This window comes from Alosa sapidissima, chromosome 18 (assembly GCF_018492685.1).
Source record: "Alosa sapidissima isolate fAloSap1 chromosome 18, fAloSap1.pri, whole genome shotgun sequence".
Classification (NCBI taxonomy): domain Eukaryota; kingdom Metazoa; phylum Chordata; class Actinopteri; order Clupeiformes; family Clupeidae; genus Alosa; species Alosa sapidissima.
In genome coordinates, this window is record NC_055974.1 from 22,601,312 (window position 1) to 22,621,784 (window position 20,473).

Here is a 20,473-nt window from a genome sequence, read left to right on the forward strand (position 1 = left end):
CGAGCGGAGATTGACACATCCATCACTTATCAGGACTCAAGGAAAGGGTTGCGCAAGAGAAATGATTGGGCAATAAATCCCGTAGACCGCATGCGGCAGTATGTCGGGAGATATTCTGTGAAACGGTGGCGCCACTTTGGCCAGTCGCAACACGCAAACACACATTTGCACACACAGACACACACACTGCGCGCATACACAACGCCCACTTTTTGCAATGTTCCAGACTTTGAGAGGCTCCCAGGGAGATATTTGTCTGTTGCTGCGCTGTGTATTAACTTTTTATTTATATATATTTGGATTTTATTTATTTATTTCATTGTGTAGTCTCTTTGTCTCTACTGTAATTGGGGAAGTTTGGCAATGATGTATGGTAATGATGGCGCCTTGCTGAAAGGAAGCTTTCCAATAACTACACAGTGTGTTTGTGTGTGTGTGTGTGTGTGTGTGTGTGTGGGGGTGGGTGTGCTGGTGGTGTGTGTGGTGTCTTTGGGGGTGTTGATAGAGTATGCATACAGACACACATACATAAAAATACCGGATATCAAAAAAAAAAAAAAAAAAAAAATCAGGATAAGACCTAGTTCTGCTCTGTGTGTGATAAAAGGTGACGTGCATTTGTCTTTATAGTTTTGTAATTCGTTGTAGTAAATGACCCATTTCTTCATTCCCACTGAGTAGTTATCACTGTGTAGCTATGTACTACCAGCACTTCCCCAAACATTAATCTTGACTCTATTCATCTGTATACAATAATGCAAACAAACCAGTCAATATCACTAAAAATATCACACTGCACATAATGATATGGTTCCCCTATTGCAGGAGCTATAGAATATAAATAGTGGCTTCTTATACTGTACTGTATATTATTTTCTTCAGTCTATTCATCAAGCCAAGTTTGATCAGATTTATTTTTTTGTTCTGTGATGGCTGTGCAGAGCAGAGGTCGGTCTGCCGCCTGTAAGGGCTGTGAGGAGAGTTAGAGGGAGCGCAAACTTGCCCACAGGCAGGAAACTTTGGAGCCCTTGCTAGAGAACTGTATTTGTGTCATCAATCATCAATCACAGGCTTAAAGTTTGGTGAATGGAAGCCATTCACAAGAGATGGCGCTTCCGTCATCTGTTGCTATTCTCTCGCAAAGCGCGCATACACACATACAAATTCACACACTTACTTCAATCACAGTTAACCCATAATAACACCCCCCCCCACACACACACACACACACACACACAGACATCCACGCACACACACCCACACACCCACAGACACAAACACACTTACAGGAAATGCGTCTGTTTATCGGCGGGGCATGCATTGCTGGTCCCTGGAGAGGAGCCAGGCTTTGAGAAATAAGAAGGCCATCCATTGGTCCACTCCGGAAGCGTGCGTTTGTGTTCGCCGCGAAAAAGCGCCCAAGGAGAAGTGGAGGAAGTCGGAGTCGGAGCAGGCAGAGAGCAGAATAAATCCATATGTTTCCATTTTGCCATCCGTCAAGGAAAGCAAAAGAAAGACCTGAACGAAGAGAAAAATAACCTCCTGTGCTGACAAGTGTGTGTGTGTGTGTGTGTGGTGTGTGTGTGGTGTGCTTGTCTGTGTGTGTGTGTGTTTCAGTGTTTCAGTGTGTGTGTGTGTGTGGTGTGCCTGTGTGTGTGTGTCTGTGTGTGTGTGTGTGTGTGTGTGTGTGTGTGTGTGTGGTGTGCTTGTCTGTGTGTGTGTGTGTGTGTGATGTGCTTGTCTCTGTGTGTGTGTGTGTGTGTGTGTGTGTGTGAGAGAGAGAGAGAGAGAGAGAGAGAGAGAGAGAGAGAGAGAGAGAGAGAGACAGAGAGAGAGAGAGAGAGAGAGAGAGAGAGAGAGAGAGAGAGAGAGAAAGAGAGAAAGAGAGAGAAAGAGAGTGTCCCTCAACTTTGTGTATGTGTGGGGAATTTTTATTTATTTATTTTCCACGGTGGTTTTGGTGTGGTCGAGGAGCTGGTGGGGAAGTTGAGAGATGGAGTAAGGGGAGTAGCCACGCCGTGGATATAAGTCATGTGCTTTTTTTGGAACAGTCTAATTAGTCTGAGGGGTCCTTTTTTTTTTTGGTGCCACAATGGGCTGATAGGATTGTGCTGGCCATCTTTGTGCCTGATTCTAAAACGGACCCAAATCATCCGCTGCCTCTGGGGGGAAAAAAAGAGTGTAGTCACTCGTCATGAATGGACCCTTTCAACAAGGTAAACAAAAACAATGCTTGAACGTTCTATTTGGGCCCCGATCTACTTCCTCTGCATTAAGATAACATATGGAATGTTAAAAAGGAAGTCTTGTGGGGCCAACTATGATGCTGATAATGGAACTCTCTTGAAAGGGTCCATAGACAGGCATGGAAGCCAGTGTTTCCCATACATTGACTTATTTGTGGCGGCCCACCACAATATCAACATTGACCACCACACAATGATTTTCCAGGTTGTACTAAATTGTGCTTAAATCTGGTTAGCATCATAATCACGCTGCGCTAATTTGTTAAAAACTGTTGCATTCAAGTTAATTCTGCAAACCTACCACCACAAATATAATTTAATTATGTGGGAAACACTGGAAGCCAAATTTGTAGTGTGGTTTCAGTGTAGAGATACTGTAGATGTGTAGTGTGATTTAATGTAGATAATGGTGGATAAAGTATGGGAAGAACAAATCCATATGTTTAGCATTCAAAGTTCTTAGACTCTCAAACACGCAGGGCAGATAAATGGGTAAGCTGAATTCTGAATGCTAAACATGTAATATAAATGCTATTTAGCACCATACATAACTGCCTGCCACTAATTACACAAATTTAATCCATTTAGAGGAAGGTTATGGACGAGTACACATTAATTATAGAACCTTACTCCTCCCTGCTCCCATTGAAAACATGTGAGAGTGTGTGGATACTGTTTCAGTTAATGTGCCAGTAAAAGCATTTGTAAGCCACAATCACTGCAAATTGACTACTGAAATTAGAAACGTGTTAAAGATTCATCATGACCGGGGTCGCAATCCTCCCAAGTGGACTGAAATGCCTTATTCAGCAAGTCTTCACACACACACTTAGGTAAGGAGGATCGAGGGACGCTTCTCCTTGATATTAAATGTGCTTTCAACAAACACCAGCATCCACAACATGGAGACCAAAGTGATGTACTTTGCCTTGCTGCACCCAGCTGTCCTTTGCTGTTCTGATAAGTTATTTTTTTTGGCTCTGCGCTGCGTGATCCGATGTTTTGCTGTGCTGTGCCATATTGCGCCTCTGATCTAGAGATTTGTGAGCTGTGGGTTTAATGCTAGAGGCTAGAGCTGTCTCTCAATCCCACTCGCCCACCCTCTTAAATCTGCTTGCATTGTTTGCATAGTCAGTGTTTGGCATGTCTTTGCTCTTGATTTCTAATCTGCTCTGATTCACCTCAGACGACTTTCCCTGACTAAGAATTAAGGGGGGGGGGGGTTGGTGTGGTGTGGGTGGGTTGAGGGCAAGTCTTCTGGGGCTTAGTGAGAAGAGGAAGGCGGAGATTTGTGTTTGAGGAAGTGGATGAAGTATTGATTGGGCTCTGCCATTGGTGACTCCTCGATGGTTTGCAGTGATTGGTGGTCAGAAATGCATGAAGGGGGGACAGATTCATTTTCGCTTCCCGTCTCTGAGGAGAGACAGTCCTATCATTATGAAACTGCTAGAGGAAGTGGACAGTTGACCTGTTTGAAGTGGAACTGGATTAGTGAAATAGTGTTTGCTACTTCATTATATTTGTGTGGGTGTGTTTGTGTGTGTGTCTGTGTGTGTAGAACGATGCAGTCATTTGTTCGTTGCACCCATGAGAGGGTGAGCATCTTCTCTATGTAGGCCGTCAGTGTAAAACACAATAGTGCATTTTGTCCTGAAACTGTTCCCGTGTGATGGATACCTCATCCTGTTCCTGCACTGCCGTAGGTAGATGACTTACCCTCTCAGTGGCATTATGACAACTCCTCTATGAGACTTTGGCTTTAATGACGCGTGCGTGACTCTTTAATGACGCGTGCGTGTGTACATTTCTGTGTGTGTTTGTGTGTTTGTTTGTGTGTGATGTTAATTTGTGTGTGTGTGTGTGTGATGTCCATTTGTTTGTGTGTGTGTTTGTTTGTGTGTGATGTTCGTGTGTGTGTGTGTGTGTGTGTGTGTGTGTGTGTGTGTGATGTCCATTTGTGTGTGTGTCTGTGTACGTTTCTGTGTGTGTGTGTGTTTGTTTGTGTGTGATGTTAATTTGTGTGTGTGATGTGTGTGATGTGTGTGTGTGTGTGTGTGTGTGATGTCCATTTGTTTGTGTGTGTGTTTGTGCGTCCGGTGTCAGACAGGCAAAAGGAGAGATGGATGTGGTGTGGGCCCCTCACTGCTGTGGAGGCTAATGAATGAAGGCTCCTCTTCTGTTGCACACTAGCCCAGACGCATTAGACTTCCCCACTGTGACAGTGCGATATTGACCTGCCCATCTCTCCCTCACTCTCTCTCCTTCTCACCCTTTCTTTCTCTTTTACACATACTCTTTCTCTCCCTTTCCTTCTTACTCTCTCTTTCACACACACACACACACACACACACACAGACACACCACTCTCACAACACTGTCTTTCAGAATAAGGGACAGGGAGATATTGACCTGTCCATCTGTTGCAAAGAAATAAAAGTCATGCATGCACTACAATAGACTTTTCTCACACACACACACACACACACACACACACACACACACACACACACACACACACACACACACACATTGCACACTCTATCAACCCCCCCAAAGACACCACACATGCACCACCAGCACACACACCCACACCCACACACACACACACACACACACTTTCCAACTACTGTAGGACTCAACCAATCACCATTTTTCACCTCAGCAAGGTCTTGACCAGATTAGGAGTGAAGTGTTTCTCACACCACTGGTACCCACAATCCTTTGCGAGTGTGTTCTCACCTCAACTCTGAGACACCCCAGTAACACACACAGTTCCTGGCACGTTGACCCGAACCCTCTCTGGTCAAACACACTCTCTGACGGGGCCAAAATGCACTAGGAATAAACACTCAATTTTTTTTTTTTTTTTAAGGATTGTTTGACTAAAAAGATAAAAAATTTCCGCTCCCTTCCACTCCCTACAAATCAAACCAGCTAATAGGCTGACTGAAATAACAACATGCCAATCTCTAGGTATGGTGAAGGGTATATGATGATGTGGGGCTATTTTAATTCCAAAGGCCAAGGTAACTTTATCAGGATGCACAGTATTCTGGATCCATGAAATAACTTGCCTTTAAAAATAAAAATCTGCCTGTCTCTATGGGAATTTAACATAGGGGTGGGAATACTTATGACCCCTGTATTTTAAGAAAGAACATTTATTTATTTATGATACATTATTCATTCACTAAGAAAATTGGTGTCCTTAAAGGTTAGATATTTCCTTATTTTTCACTTAAGGCATTAAGATCAATTTCCAAAAGATGATTTTATATTCCTCTTTTCATTCATCTTTAGCATGGGTGCCAATACTTTTGGCCATCACTGTATATATGCCTTCACCCTTGCCGTCACATTAGCAAAAAAATATATGCTAAATGAATGAAAGACGCTTATATTAATCAAAAGTTGAACTGAAGTAGAACTATTACAGAGTTCTTGTGTATAGGAAGTGGTTAGCCATTCTAGTCAAATCTGAGCACTAATGCGAGTTACATGTAGCTACGTCTGCTGTCTCTGACCACGGTGTGTCTGGACTGCGTCCATGCAGCAATCACCATCAAGGCTCGTTTAACGTGCCATTTCTACTGGGCGTTGATCGGTTTTCTACTGCTTGTGTTTTTACTGAATTTTGGAGAATACGTGCATCTATTTTGCCATTTGCATTCTTTCATACAGTACTTTCAAAAGGCTGATGGTTTCCAGAGATTTACATTGTCACAAAGGATCTGTGTGGAATAAAAATAAAAATACAAATTATAAAGAACAACTTTTGAACCTAGTCTCTGCTTTTCATCTTCAAAAGGGACCAGTTTTACGAGGCAAATGTGCAAATGATAGTGAAAACATCAGGGGAAACTGCATTCAACCATCCAGGACAGAATTGCCACACAAACAATAAACCGAATCAGAGGGCTTAATATGTGTGTGGAGAATCCTGCCCCAATGTTTGCTGATGGTGTAACAGGGCCTTTTGCATTATCCATTTCACCTGTGTGTGTGTGTGTGTGTGTGTGTGTGTGTGTGTGTGTGTGTGTGTGTGTGTGTGTGTGTGTGTGTGTGTGTATATGTGTATATGTGTGTATGTGTGTGTGTATGTGTGTGTGTGTGTGTATATGTGTGTGTGTGTGTGTGATGCTATAACAGGACCATTTGTATTTCCTTTTTCCTTTGCTAATGTTCCAAATGGAGTTCATGGCACCTGTTAATCTGCAACACTTCCACAGACTGTGTGTGTGTGTGTGTGTGTGTGTGTGTGTGTGTGTGTGTGTGTGTGTGTGTGTGTGTGCGTGCGTGCGTGCGTGCGTGCGTGCGTGCGTGCGTGCGTGCGTGCGTGCGTGCGTGCGCGTGTGTGTGTGTTAGTGCTCCGGTGTGCGTGTGTGTGTGTGCGTGTGTGTGTGCGTGTGTGTGCGTGCGTGTGTGCGTGTGCGTGTGCGTGTGCGCGTGCGCGTGCGCGTGCGTGTGTGCGTGTGTGCGTGTGTGCGTGCGTGCGTGCGTGTGCGTGCGCGTGCGCGTGCGCGTGCGTGTGCGTGTGCGTGTGCGCGTGCGCGTGCGCGTGCGTGTGTGTGTGCGTGTGTGTGTTGGTGCTCCGGTCCTCCCGGTGAGGGATCCAGCACGGTCTCCCACTTTTGTTTGGCAGGGGGATCAGGGGGAGATTACAGTGATTACTCGTCGAGCTAGCTCAGGCGCCTCGTGTCATTACATACACACACACACACACACACACACACACATATACACACACACACACACACACAAACTCACTTACTCACAGACATACAGACGGACACACACACACACACACAGACATACAGACACACACCACACACACACGTCCAGAACACAAAAAAGAGGGGACAGGGGAGACATCGCCGCTCTCTCTGGAAAGCAAAAACACAGAGAAAGAAAAAAATATATATTATATATAGAGGTGGGGGGCGAATAGAACACTCGCTCTCAATTGCAATGGAATGTTTGGGTTATGAGGAATGGGCCCACCATTTGACAGCTATTTAATGTCACCTTTCATATTTAGATTGCATGGATATTGGCGCACCCCCCCCCCCCATCCCCGCCACACACACACTTTTCCTTCCTTGTGCGGGGGGCCACCGAGATGGCAAGGAGCGAGGATCTGTGAAATCGCTCCATTTGGCACAGAGGATGGAAAAGCGCTAAGCAGCCGCTATTTAAATGTCATGCCTTTGACAAGGTGCTGAGTGCTACACAGGAAGGAAACGCACAGAGATAGGAAGCAGAATATTTCAGTTTCAACTGTCTTTGTTTTTGGCGGGGGGGGGGGGGGGGTTTATGTCTTTTTTTGCAGTTTTTTTTGTCTAATTTTGACAAAATCTTGCTAATAGCCGTTGATTTGAAGCCAGTTGGACTCTATGGAAATAAAGCAAAGTGAAACTCTTAATCAAACTCTGCAGGTAGTGAAATGGAGAAACTAAAGATAAAAACAAACGAGTTCCTGCGGTGAGCTCGTAATGATTAAACAGTTTCAATTCAAACTAGCATGACACATTTCATTTCCTTGCATGGTTTTGAAGAAGAAAGTACTACTAACACTTCATCAAATGCGGATACAGAGAGTAGGTGGCACTGGTAGACCAAGGCAAAACAAAGTGTTTTGTTCTACCCAAACAAAATCAAAATATCTCTCTTTCAGACAGTCCACTGGCCATTTCCTTTGAGGGTACATTGTTCTGTGTAGTATATTTGTAGTTCCCCATTCTACAGTGGATGCCATTTGAGGAGGTGTCAGTCCCAACCTGTAACTGGATTGTGTTCAAACCGTTGATGGATTTCAGCACTGGGCCCCTAGTGAATCAACTGGACCCTTCCTACTCACAAAGGTCAAGCTGAAGGCCAACGAGCCTGATATTTCATGATACCACATTAACATCATTAGACATCCCTAACCGTACTTGTTATGTAGATAATTCTCTATTGATTTTTCCTAATTGATTTTCTCTTTTAATTTGTTAATTTCTAATTACACCGAGTGCACTTTGATTTCATTGGACTCGGACTTTCATCAGATAAAAAATGATTCCCTTGACATCTCGGCAGGAAGCATTCTTAAAACCTCATGGCAGCACAGATATGGGTCAAGATAAATATTGATGCTTGGATTTAGTGCGTAATCTGCTCCCTGACGAGTATGATTATTCTTAATCTGCAGGTTCATGCAAAGTGATCGCGCGCCCTGATTAAAGTTTAGCGTCCTGACCCTCTGTGAACTTTGCATTGTTTGTATAATAAAGATTACTGCACAGATGAGGAAGGCAGGATATTTCAAACAAGCTGTGCTCCTTTTTTTGTCTTCCTTGACTCCATCAGGAAGCTGGACTTGGCAGGAGAGGACGGTAACAGTATACTCTAAATCGCAGTATAACCCGAAACATTGGGTCATTTTCATCTCCGTTCGCAATAAACATATCTGATTTTTCTGAGAAACATATCTGAGTTTCTTTGTTAGCTTTCATAACACCAGGGCAGCAAAGAACAATGAAGCAAAGGAATCTTTGTAATTGCAGCATTATACTATTATAGTGTCACCACCATGAATTTGTCGGCAGACTACAGCAAATTATCATAATGTAATTAAAATGAACAATTTCTAATGGTGTTAATTATAGTTATTCTTACTTATTAATTATACCTAAAAAAAAAAAAAAAATGCTTAACAACATAATTCTGTAATTTACATGCCGTGGACATATTTGGGGAAGCCGATCTTGCAAAGTATGTAGTAAACAGTCATGATCGTTTTTCAGCATAGTTATCTTGTGTTCTGGCGAAGAGTGCTAAATCACAACTGTATCTTCTTGAATCAATGTCTTGCCTTCGGAGAGAGTGTACTCCTGCCCGTATGAAAAGCCTTCCTGTATTGAATTGATAATACACAGAAGCTCCACTCCCTTTGAGGTGATTTTAGTGGCATTTATGTAGTTTCTTGTTTTGTCTCAGTCAACCACCTCTTATACAATCACTAAAAAGCTTGTCTGGTTATGCCTTCAAAGAAAGGTATGAACCTAATGGATAGGAAAAATAACTTTATTGTATTTAGAAAAACAAGAAATTGAGGTAAAAAAAATTGGGCTTTGGTAATAGTTTCTCTCTCTCTCTTTTCCTCTGTAGCTTTGACCCTGTGAGACACAGGCTGCATTCAGACGCTTGAGAGTGTGAGTGCAGAGGGAGTGAAATGAGTGGCATCCAGGGGTCACGACCCTATAAAGTCCAGCTGGCGATAAGAGCCGGCTCGTGTCTCATTACAGGCTCGCCTTAAATGAGAAAAGGTCCTTCACTCTCCTTTCGTCCTGGTGAGATTGATTAGTTGCCCCGGAATCAATGTTAATTAAGGTGTAAAGGAAGCTTTTAATTGTCCCGTATGAATCATGGTGTTAGCTCACCTCGACCCTGCCCTGCGACTCGCATTGTGAGAGGCTATTTAGCAGGAAATAAATAAATTTTTATGTCGCCTGCCCCTCAGAGCCTTTTGCAGCGAGAGGCCGTTTGTAAGCATCGGTTTGATGCACGATTGAATTGGCTTGGCGACGCTCGGCGGACGCTTGTGCCAACTGTCCAATATTTCAAATTGCGAACATAAATGATGTTATTGCGGTTGATGCCGTGAAATGATTAATGCGTATTATTCAACATTCGTTGGCTGTTTATTTCTTTTTAACCCTGGTGCGTTGATCTCATTTTTCACCGAAGCAATCATCGACATCCAAGTTTTGTTTTATGCACTTGAAGTTTCAATCGCCGGTCATTTAATTTTTGCCCCAATCAGAGACGGAATAAATAGCTATAAGCGAATGAAGGCATGACTGTGTAAAGTGCTGCGGTTTAAAACATTGTGATTGAGAGACTAATGAGCCTAAGACAGACGGGGAGCCAACGTTTCGCTTGATTTTTCACTTGACTGCCTGTGTCCCCTGTACATTAGTCATGGTTCTATCTTGCGTCCGCTTCCTCGCAGTCCGAAAAATTCACAACGCAGAAAAACACCAGTGAACGTCCACCCCACTTCTCCTTTTCAACCTCACAATTTTATTGCTGACAGACAAGCAATCAGCGATCACTCAACCCTCAAATGGTTCGATTTCATAATCGCAACAGTAAAATGATATTTATTCCCCTTCATTAGCCACATGCTAAGTGTGCCCTAATTGAGTTACGGCTTTGGTTTGTGCACTTTATTGAGGATGTGCGTGGATGACATTGCCATGACTTTGGAGATGAATTCATCACATTTCCTTTTGTATAGTTGTCCATCAGAATTGCTAATCTCCTCCCTTTTTGATCTCTTTGTAGATGCAACAATCGAACGCAATGTGCGGTGGTGGCCGGGCCCGAAGTCTTCCCTGACCCCTGCCCTGGAACATATAAGTACCTGGAGGTGCAGTACGAGTGTGTCCCATACAGTATGTATCCCTTTCCAATACTCTCTGATTGCTAAAAAGCTAAAGGCTAAACTGCATGCAATGCTAACACTTCTTTCCCTTTCAGGTTCCTCTAACTGGTCTGGAATTATTGTGTGGCTCAAAATTCCAGACCACACACACACACACACAGACTGTGTTTCTATGTCCTTGCACCACAAATAACTGACATTCTTTTTTATTCACAGACACATCTCTCTGATGACAGGTTCCTGTGTTCACTGGTCATTCCATTGCACACTACATGGCTTGTGCTTGCCATCTGTTGGTAGTGGCCCTATGCCATGCCTCAGTGACTTGGACTCTTGTGTTTCAGGTTTCATCCTCTTCCATCTTTAGTACTGGCCTTGGTGGTGACTGGAGTTTAATAATTCGATGCAAAATAGTAGGGATGATTGTCTGGGTAATAGAAAGACAGCGTGTGTGTGTGTGTGTGTGTGTGTGTGTGTGTCCATGTACTTACACACTTAAACACTTACATAGTGATAATTCTTTCTAATTCATACCCACATATTAGCCACTTCTTCATGTTTTAATTTTTAACTTACTTTCTTTCTCCGAGCAATTATTGTTGTCACCCGGCAAGCTAATCTTTCATTTTTATTTTGCTTGCCAGAGGGCAGAACATAACCTCCCTTGGCCATATGACTGCCTTGCCTTGCTCTCTCTCTCTCTCTCTCTCTCTCACTCACTCACTCACTCACTCACTCACACACACACACACACACACACACACTCATGCAGAGACTGATTTTCAATAGCTATATTGTTTCAGCACTCCAGGTTTCATATAGTGACCTGTATTCACATGGCTTGACCCTTTGTGGACCCTTACACCTCATTACATGCCATCCACAGTCTTGGACCAGACTTCAAAGGCATCACAAACCCTGAAATAGAGGCTACTGTACTGTTTTTTTTTTTTTTTTTTTTTTTTGCTGTACTGCACCAAAATCATATTTCATTCAGCATTCAGCAGCTGAGAATTTGATAACCCTGGGTGAGTTATTGAATTTAATCTGAATGACTGCTATATGAAATGACCATATCTGATCCGAAAGCCCTTTTCTTTACCCATCAAGATGTTTTATTTATACATGCCATATTAAAGATGATAAAATTATGCTGCAAGATGGAGAAAATAAATATATGAAAGAGAGAAAGAGAGAGAGAAAGAGGGAGAGATTGTTGTTAGTGAGTTACTTTTTGTGGAAAAAAGATATTTCAATAACTGTCTGATCATATGCCAGGATGCAATAAGCACATTCACTTCATTACAGAAGCCCTTAGAAACTGGTCTGAGTGTATCATCCTAATATTTTGGTTACTTTATAAATTATGTAAGTCCTCACGTTATATTTTGTGATTGCCTCAAGTTATATTTTGTGATTGCATTAAGATCTTTTATTCCAATTTATTCCATATTAGATCTTGACAGCAAATTAGTTACAGTTTAATCATTCATCTAAGATTGTAATTGGGTTGTTGTCCTTAGACATTCCATCCATAGTATGTTCTGAAAATAGAATGTCCACCCTGTTTGCTTCAGCTACTACCATTCAGAACTTTTTATGACAGTTTGTCTCTCTGTTCATTATAAGAGACAGGTCTGCAAATTAACAAATTGCAGAGTAATTAGCCATCATATCAATTAAGACACCAGAGGAGGCTTGAAGGAAGGGAAAGAAAGATAGAAAAGAGCCCGTCCTATCTCTGGCTGTTACCTCTCTGGGAACAGCTGTCAACCGGGTGGACGGCTCGTTATCATCGGATGGCCAATTAGCCCAGACAGGTGATCATAATCATATTCTGTCATCAGAAATTTTCCAAACATTTCACTGTCCAAAAATCATCATCGTTTACGTAACACAGGTGTGTAGATGGTGTTTGGGAGGAGATGTTGGTGGTGGCGAAGGGTGGGGGGTTGAATAAAGAATAAAGAAGTCAATATAATATCAGGCCCTGATTTCACTTGGTGTGTCATTTGGTTTTAAAAATGTGTCCCGGGGGCTGGACAACAGTGGACAGCTAAGACACATCACCATTCACATGTGTGTGTGTCCATTCACACGTGTGTGTCCATTCACACGTGTGTTTGCCATCCATAATGACCACTTTTTGTTACGGCCTATGCCACTTTCTCTGAGAGTCTATGTGTTGGCGTCGCACCAGGAGGCATTAGTATTCACGCTACGGAAGATGTGTGGTCAGGTGGGTTCCAGATCGCCTCGCGATTTGAGTGATCAGATTCAAAATGTGATTTGTTAGTTGTTAAATGTGATTTGGTAGCGGTTTAGTACTGTCCAGTTTTGATTGGATTGCATTCAACATGGCAAGGCATGTTTTGTTGTGTCCAGAGAACGTGGAGGTCGTCATAGGGGCTGGTTTGTAGGCGTGTGCTTGCTGAATTCCAGGTAAATCATGACGTGTTTTTTTTTTTTTTTCTGTGTGTGTGTGTGTGTGTGTGTGTGTGTGAGAGAGAGACAGAGAGAATGGGGTGGTGGTGTGGTGGTGGTGGTGGGAGGAGAGGTTGGCATGTGACAATTAGTTTTGGGGATGGCGGCCCTATTGTAAAACAAGGACTGTATGCAGATGTGAGCTGGCAGTGAGAGTCATTTGAGGGACTAATAAGAGAGGCAGCCCACACATAAAGGGATTCTTCTCCCTGTGTGTGTTTGTGTGTGTGTGTGTGTGTGTGTGTGTGTGTTGTTGAGGTTTACGGCAGCCCACACGTAAAGGGATTCTTCTCCCTGTTAAAGCCAATCTTTGCTTTGTAGCCCACTGACATGTCATCTTTCTCACTATTTTGCTCTCTTCCTTGCTCATGCCCCCCTCTCTCTCTGTCTATCTCTCTCTCTCTCTCTCTCTCTCTCTCTCTCTCTCTCTCTCTCTCTCTCCCTCTCACTATTTTGCTCTCTTCCTTGCTCATGCCCCCCTCTCTCTCTGTCTATCTCTCTCTCTCTCTCTCTCTCTCTCTCTCTCTCTCCCTCTCTCTCTCTCTCTCTCTCTCTCTCTCTCTGTCTCTGTCTATCTCTCTTTTTCTCTCTCCTCTATCTTGACAACTCCAAACTTGCTCGGTGACACTCATCAGGTTTCTCTCTCTCCCTCTTTCTCTCCATCTTTCTCTCTCTATCTCGCCCTTTTCTCTCTTGCTCTCTCTCTACTTTTCTCTCTTCCACACTCCTTGTGTTGCATTTTCCCCCCTCTCACTATCTGTTGACAAGTTCCTTCTCGATCTCACTCTTCATCCTCTCACCTCTTGTTCCTCTTTCGGTCTTCCTCTCTCATCCCTTCAACTCTTGTTCCTCACCCTCTCCCTCTCCCTTCCACTCATTGTCTCTTCTTTTCTCTCTCTCTCTCTCTCTCTCTCTCTGTCTCTCTGCACCCTCTCTCTCCCTCCCTCGGCTCTCCTCTTTTGTGGGTGGACGGTGTCATCAGTATTCTGGTCGGAGGGCGGCTCTGTCAAGTGAAGTTACTGCTGGCCTCATCTTGCCGCTGCCCGAGTGGACTGCCCAGCATAGCGATGAGCTTGGGTGAATCGCCTGCATTCGGTGGTTGGAGAAAGAGAAAGACAGAGAGAGAGAGAGAGACAGAGGGAGAGAGGGAGAGAGAGATAAAGCATAGCTGGACGTTTCAGAATGAGTGGGGGAGGGGTATCATTAGGTTGTTTTCATCCTGACCGCCAGGAACAAAGAAATAAACAAACATCACCAAATGAAATACACAAGAATACACCATTGTACTGCTGCAGCTTTCTAGTAATATTTTACTTAATTGGCTCCTCCATGGTTTAGCCAGTGGACCTGTTTCCAGCTGTGTGTGTGTGTGTGTGTGTGTGTGTGCACACACGCTTGTTACATGTTGACCTTACAGTTGCATGAATGGATTCACTGCAGGCTTGTAACACACATGCGCTCTCTCTCTCTCACTCACTCACTCACACACACACACACACACTCAGTGAAATGGAATGTGCTCTTCAATACATGCGGCTGATTATTGAGATGCCCTGCTTTGGAACAGGGTTGCACTTTTGAGCACTCTGTGATGACATATTATCATGAGTCAGATCTCCACAGCATCTCTCTCTCTCTCTCTCTCTCTCTTTCTTCTCTCTCTCTCTCTCTCTCTCTCTCTCTCTCTCTCCCTTCCTCCCTCCCCCTCCGGCCCTCTGCTCCCCTCCCCGACCTTGACTCACAGCCCGTGATTGTACATCCACAATGGATCACTTGTCCCTGCTCCCAGCCTTTCAAAAGCCTCCCCTATTTTTGTGGTTCAGGCCATTTTTACAAGCTGGTTCCTTCAGAGGTCAGTCTTTGTGGGTGACACATACATACACACACACACACACACACACACACACACACTTGCTAGTCTTGTTCACCCCTGCGATGAATCGGATGTAGCATCTGGTCAAGGCCTAGGTTTCCAGGCAGTAGTCAGATAAGGGCACACAAAAGGAGAAACTGAATAATTGTTTCAGTCCTGTCTAGGTGTGTGTGTGTGTGTGTGTGTGTGTGTGTGTGTGTGTGTGTGTGTTTTTGATCATGTCTGTCAGTGCTTTGCACAAACCTACCTCATCAACAGACTGTTCCAGAATAAGCAATTAGGCATATTTCTGCATGTAGTTACCATGGAAAACAGGCTGACCTTGATTCACATGGTTAAATCCAATATGGTGCATAATTGCACTACATAGTTGTAGTTTTCTTCCAAGAAATTCTTGTAATACAGCTTGCTTTTCTTCCTCTTCCTGTCAGTGTGCTTACTGATCCATCCATCCATTCATCTGCTATGTCTATTTTTCTTCATGTTGGCAAGTGGAAATAATGAATGATAATGGTACCATCCTTCAGTTAAATTATAATGGTGCCATAAAAATATGTATTAAAAAAAAATCGTCCGAACCAATTGTGACCCCTAATTCGGTATGCACAGATGGCTGAGTGTCTCAAAATGAGTTTAATTCCTAACAACAATAGGAGTGAAACACCTCCATCCTTCAACATTTCACTAATTTTTTTATGGTCCATTTTCTTTTTTTTCTCTCCAGAAGGTCTCATCAGAGCTCTATTGTAGAGGCATCTTGCTGGATTAGCACAATGAGCCTGGCAAAAACCTAATGCAATAAACCCCTGATTATTTTGGCAGATCCCTCAACACCTGCCACTTCTGTTATCTGTCAGCATGTCCCCGTGTCGGTCGCCAAACAAGGGCCGCACAATCGATCTGTCACACGCCGTCGTTCCGCCATCTATCTATCTCGCCCGCCATTTTCGCCTGATGGGCTGCCGTTGTTTTGGTGCCTATCCTCCGTGGACGCCCCTCTTTAAGCACCCAACGCCTGTGACGGAAGGCTGTGACCAAGCAACGATTTACCTGTCAGGGCCTAACGTCACATTCGCTTTTAGGCGTGAAGGGACATCCACATGCGCGCCGACCCACCATCCCTAATAGTTTGCGATGCCAGTGTCTTGGCAACAGCGAAGCGCAATTATTCACGTTGGACCCGACTAACGTCCGCTGCGCGATCCAATGTTTGAAATGGCAGTGTTTAGATGCCGTCACAGGCATCGAGGTAAACAAGGATCAGCCGGACCTGGGCACCATACCGTTCTGCTGTGTCCGATGCCAGCCAATCCATCAATGTTAATTGCAATTATGTTAATTGGAGGCCCAGTTGGGCTTGGCAGTGCACGGTCATTAGCAGGTGATTCTCCTTTAAAGTGATTTCAGGGTCTGATCAGCGTTAGGACCAGTGTACATATGAGCCATGAAGTCCCCATCAGACGTGGTCGCACTGTCATTTTCCCTCTTTGATGGCCATCCATCATATGTCAACATTTTACATTCTTCTTACAGTTACTTCCTCAAAAAAATCCTCAAACCACGCTGACTGGATGGGATGTGGTCTCTCTAGACTTGATTTCTCCATAACCCTGAATACAGTTTATTCTGTATGTAGTGTTGCTTGGCGATCCAGTATCACACTCAGTGCCATTGTAATTTGAATCGATTTATTCAGTGTGCAGCAATCAAATCTTATTAATTAATCACCTACAAATGTATGACTGTGTAGGTGCCTTTATGAAAATCATTGTGTTAAATGTATCTAGCTGAAGTGTCGTTCGTTGTCCATCTTGAATCTGTTGTTGTTGGAGTCCTTGGTCGCTAACTAGCATTTAGCCCTGATCTCTAAATCTCTGTCAGGGCTTATTTTCACTTGGGTGCCGATCCCCGTGTGATCTGAGGTGTGAAGGGTGAGGAACGAGAGAGAGAGAGTAGAGAGGCCTGGAGACTGACGGGCTTTAATGACAGCTGACCTCCTCCTCGCACAACACACTCACCACCCACTGCAACCTGACCCCCCTTCAGGGCAATCACAAGCCTTACGCTCCATTGCTTTTGCAGTGTTTCAGCGAACCTGCTCAGAATCATGTCATGCGAGGCTATGTGAGGTGGTTGCAGTGTGCTGTGCTGCAAAGGTGTGAGAGACCATGTTTACACAAGGGGAAAAGAAAGCACTGATAGGTGTTAGAACAGTGTTAGGTTGAGGTTATCTGATGAAGTGTCAAATATAACACATACTGTATACATACTCGTCATTTACCCTGCGTTTGCATGCATTTTCATTTATGAGAACAAGCAACATCCAATCAGACTTCTGGATACCTCACTTCATGAATACTTCACCCACTAGTTGCCACCCTGCTCTTGTATTGGATCTAGAGAGATACTATATTGCTTAAGCCATAGATATCACTTAAGCAATTTGTGCATAAAGTGGTTTTGAAAAGCAAACCATTTCAAAATAATGCTAATTTGGGGGAGGCATTACCAGCAAGATTGAATATTCTTTTTTTGGGGGGCTTTTTAAAATGCCCACTCAGGGAAAAAAATGAATGAAATCACATTTTGGGGACACTTAGCTGGGAGGCCCATTGTCTATGCGACCAAGCTTGGCCACGTAATTGCAATCTTGTCCCCCATTTATCATTTGGCCTAAGTGAGACCAAGCCGAGCCTCTAGGACACAGCCATCCACACTTATTGGCTGAGGCCGTGCTCACGGATAACGCATGGGATAATGAGCAGGAGGAGAAGAGGAGTAAAGGAAAAGAGGGGGGTGCAGCTTTTATAGCAGCAGGGTAAAAAACACAGCTGCTGAAAAAAGCATCAACGTTTCTTTCCCTCCCTTTGGATGCGGGTGTGCCCTCCCTGATTGCAAAAGAGGGGTATGATTATGGACACACGTAAATGACTGTGTTTTGGGGTGGTGTGTGTGTGTGTGTGTGTGTGTGTCAGTGTGTGTGTGTGTCAGTGTGTGGTGGTGGTGGGAGCATGTGAAAATGGCTTTTCTAGCTAATAGCATCAAAGGACGCAGACTATAATCTATCAGGGGCTCCTTGCTCTCAAATGGGCCTTTGTTGCGCAAAGTGCTTCAAGAGGTGCTAAGTGCTAGGCTAAAGCGTTAATTGCCGATTGGGCCCATGGCACTGTGGACACACAAACAAACACACATACACACACAAACAAACACACACACATATACACCCAGAGACCTCGCGGGATTGTCAGTGTTAATCAAAGGTCTCGTCTGTTGCATCCCTAATGAGAAGATTCAGTCTGAGTTTGCCTAAGTATCACCTTAGGGGTGAGTCACTTTACTGCTTCTGGAATAAATCGCTATTTATCTCATGTTGATATGTATTTTAAATCCTGAAAGATTTTATAATAAGGGCTCTTTTCATTGTCTGTGACCAAGGGGAGCTTTTCCTAGAGGTGCCTTCTTTGACCTTGACCTGTTGGGAATGAGCTTTGTGTTTTGAGAAAGCGAGACACTACGTGGTCACAGATGTTTATTTTTTTTTTTTTCATTTCTGTCTGTCGTTTTTTGTGCCTCTTCCTCTTCCTGTGTCGTTCCTTGGTGAATGAGGCTTTGGTCGGTCTCCAACAGACTGCACCTGTTACAGGAGGGGGTCCCTGCACAGCCAAGGATATGAGATGCTGAGAGAAGATGGAAGAGATGAGAGATGAGAGCGAGAGAGAGAGAGCGAGAGAGAGAGAGCGAGAGAGAGAGAGGATTGGGAAGACCCAGGGTTAGGACAGGTGACAGTAGTGGATAAATCAAAAGTAGAATATAGATGATTGGAGTGTGTGTGTGGGGGGGGGGCTATGCCCATATATAAAGGTCAGATACACACAGACAGACACCATCACAGTCAGAGACACATACTAGGATACCCAGACACAATGGGAGAGATACACACTGACACAGACAAAGAGACAGACATACACACACACACACACACACACACACACACAGATGGACAGACAGAGTGTCTGAGCAACAGAATGGGGGAAGAACAGACAGAAAAGCATTGGACCAAAAGAGAGAGAGAGAGAGATAAAGAGGGAAAGTGGGGGAAAAGCGAGAAAGAGAGATGGAACTGGAGATTGCTGCCGTGACCTCCCACATCCTCAGGCGCATGCTATTCAAAGCCCTCTAATTTGTGTCATTAATTAAGCACTGCAAGTCTAGTCACAATGTCTCTCTCTCTCTCTCTCTCTCTCTCTCTCTCTCTCTCTCTCTCTCTCTCTCTCTCTCTCTCTCTCTCTCTCTCTCTCCTCCCTCACTCCCGTTGCCATCCCGGGATCCTCTCTCTGCTCCGCTCCACTCAACCATGAATCTCTATTAGGCACTAATGATATCATTCTGCCACCTCGCTGGCACGCAGGCACAAAATCGGGACATGTTAATTATTGAGAGGCTCGGGCATGCACCCGGCTTCGGCTGAGGGGTAGAAGGAGGAGGAGAGGATTCGATTCGGTGGGGTGGGGGGGGGTGGTGAAGTTTACAGTAACAGCCTCTGGTTTATCCGCGTTTATTGGTTGTCGATCATCTCCACTGCTGGGGCCGGTGTTGAAAAAAGTTAAGCAAACAGCTTCAAAGTCATGGAGTCATTCGCATCTGCAGGGCTCAGGTGATTGACGCCTGTTGACAGCTTACGTGAGGTAAAAGTGTCCCCGACAGTCAAGAACCCCCCCCCCCCCCCCCCTCCTCCTCCTCTCCACCGCCCCCTTCTTTTAGGCGTTTGGGGAAACGTGCAGGTTTGGGACACACATTTAGGTGTTTATCTCACCAAGGCCAGCTGCAGATGCTCTTCCCACCAATTAGCTGTTCTTAAGATGCTCTTTAGGTGTACTTTCAGCCAATTACATGATTATGAGATGATCTAATCCGACCTGCCTGGGGGAGACCCTGTTGTCCCTTGGCAACTCACATCATGACTTTATAATGGTATCAGGTGCAAACATTTAGTCCAGACACAGGTACAGCATGTCTTTCTTTAATTAAGGATTAGTCAGATCATCCTCATAGTTAAGCTTCAAAATAAGCATTATCAGTAGTAAGTGTATCACCAAGTAGGTTCCTTGTTCAGTAACCTTCCTCTGAAGCATGGGATATCATGCAGCTCAAGATATAATAATTATTCGGTGCCTGGGAAATACCTTCCCAAGAGATTGGACTATATGATCAATAGGACAGTCATATTCTTCCTCCATGACTTGGTGAAATGTATCAAGAGTAATACTTTCCGTTTTTGTTTTTGTGTGGTGAAGTTTGTGTTATTTTGTCCTTTAGTTTTCTACTAGTAAAAATATTTGTCCGTATATGCCTGCCATTTGGAGACTGAAGTTGAACAGCTTTTCTTTTCTGAAGAACACCAGCAAAATAGTTTTATTTTATTTTTTTAATAGTAACAGAAAA

At 44.0% G+C, this 20,473-nt stretch overlaps 1 protein-coding gene across 1 annotated transcript in view; it reads left to right on the forward strand.

The window, feature by feature from the left end:
• Window positions 1-20,473, forward strand: part of LOC121690325 (adhesion G protein-coupled receptor L3-like) — a 118,495-nt gene that overhangs the window by 48,858 nt on the left and 49,164 nt on the right. The window contains exon 3 of the mRNA XM_042070810.1: window positions 10,575-10,684. Within this exon, the coding sequence (XP_041926744.1) occupies window positions 10,575-10,684 (110 nt within the window). The remainder of the gene's footprint in view (window positions 1-10,574; window positions 10,685-20,473) is intronic.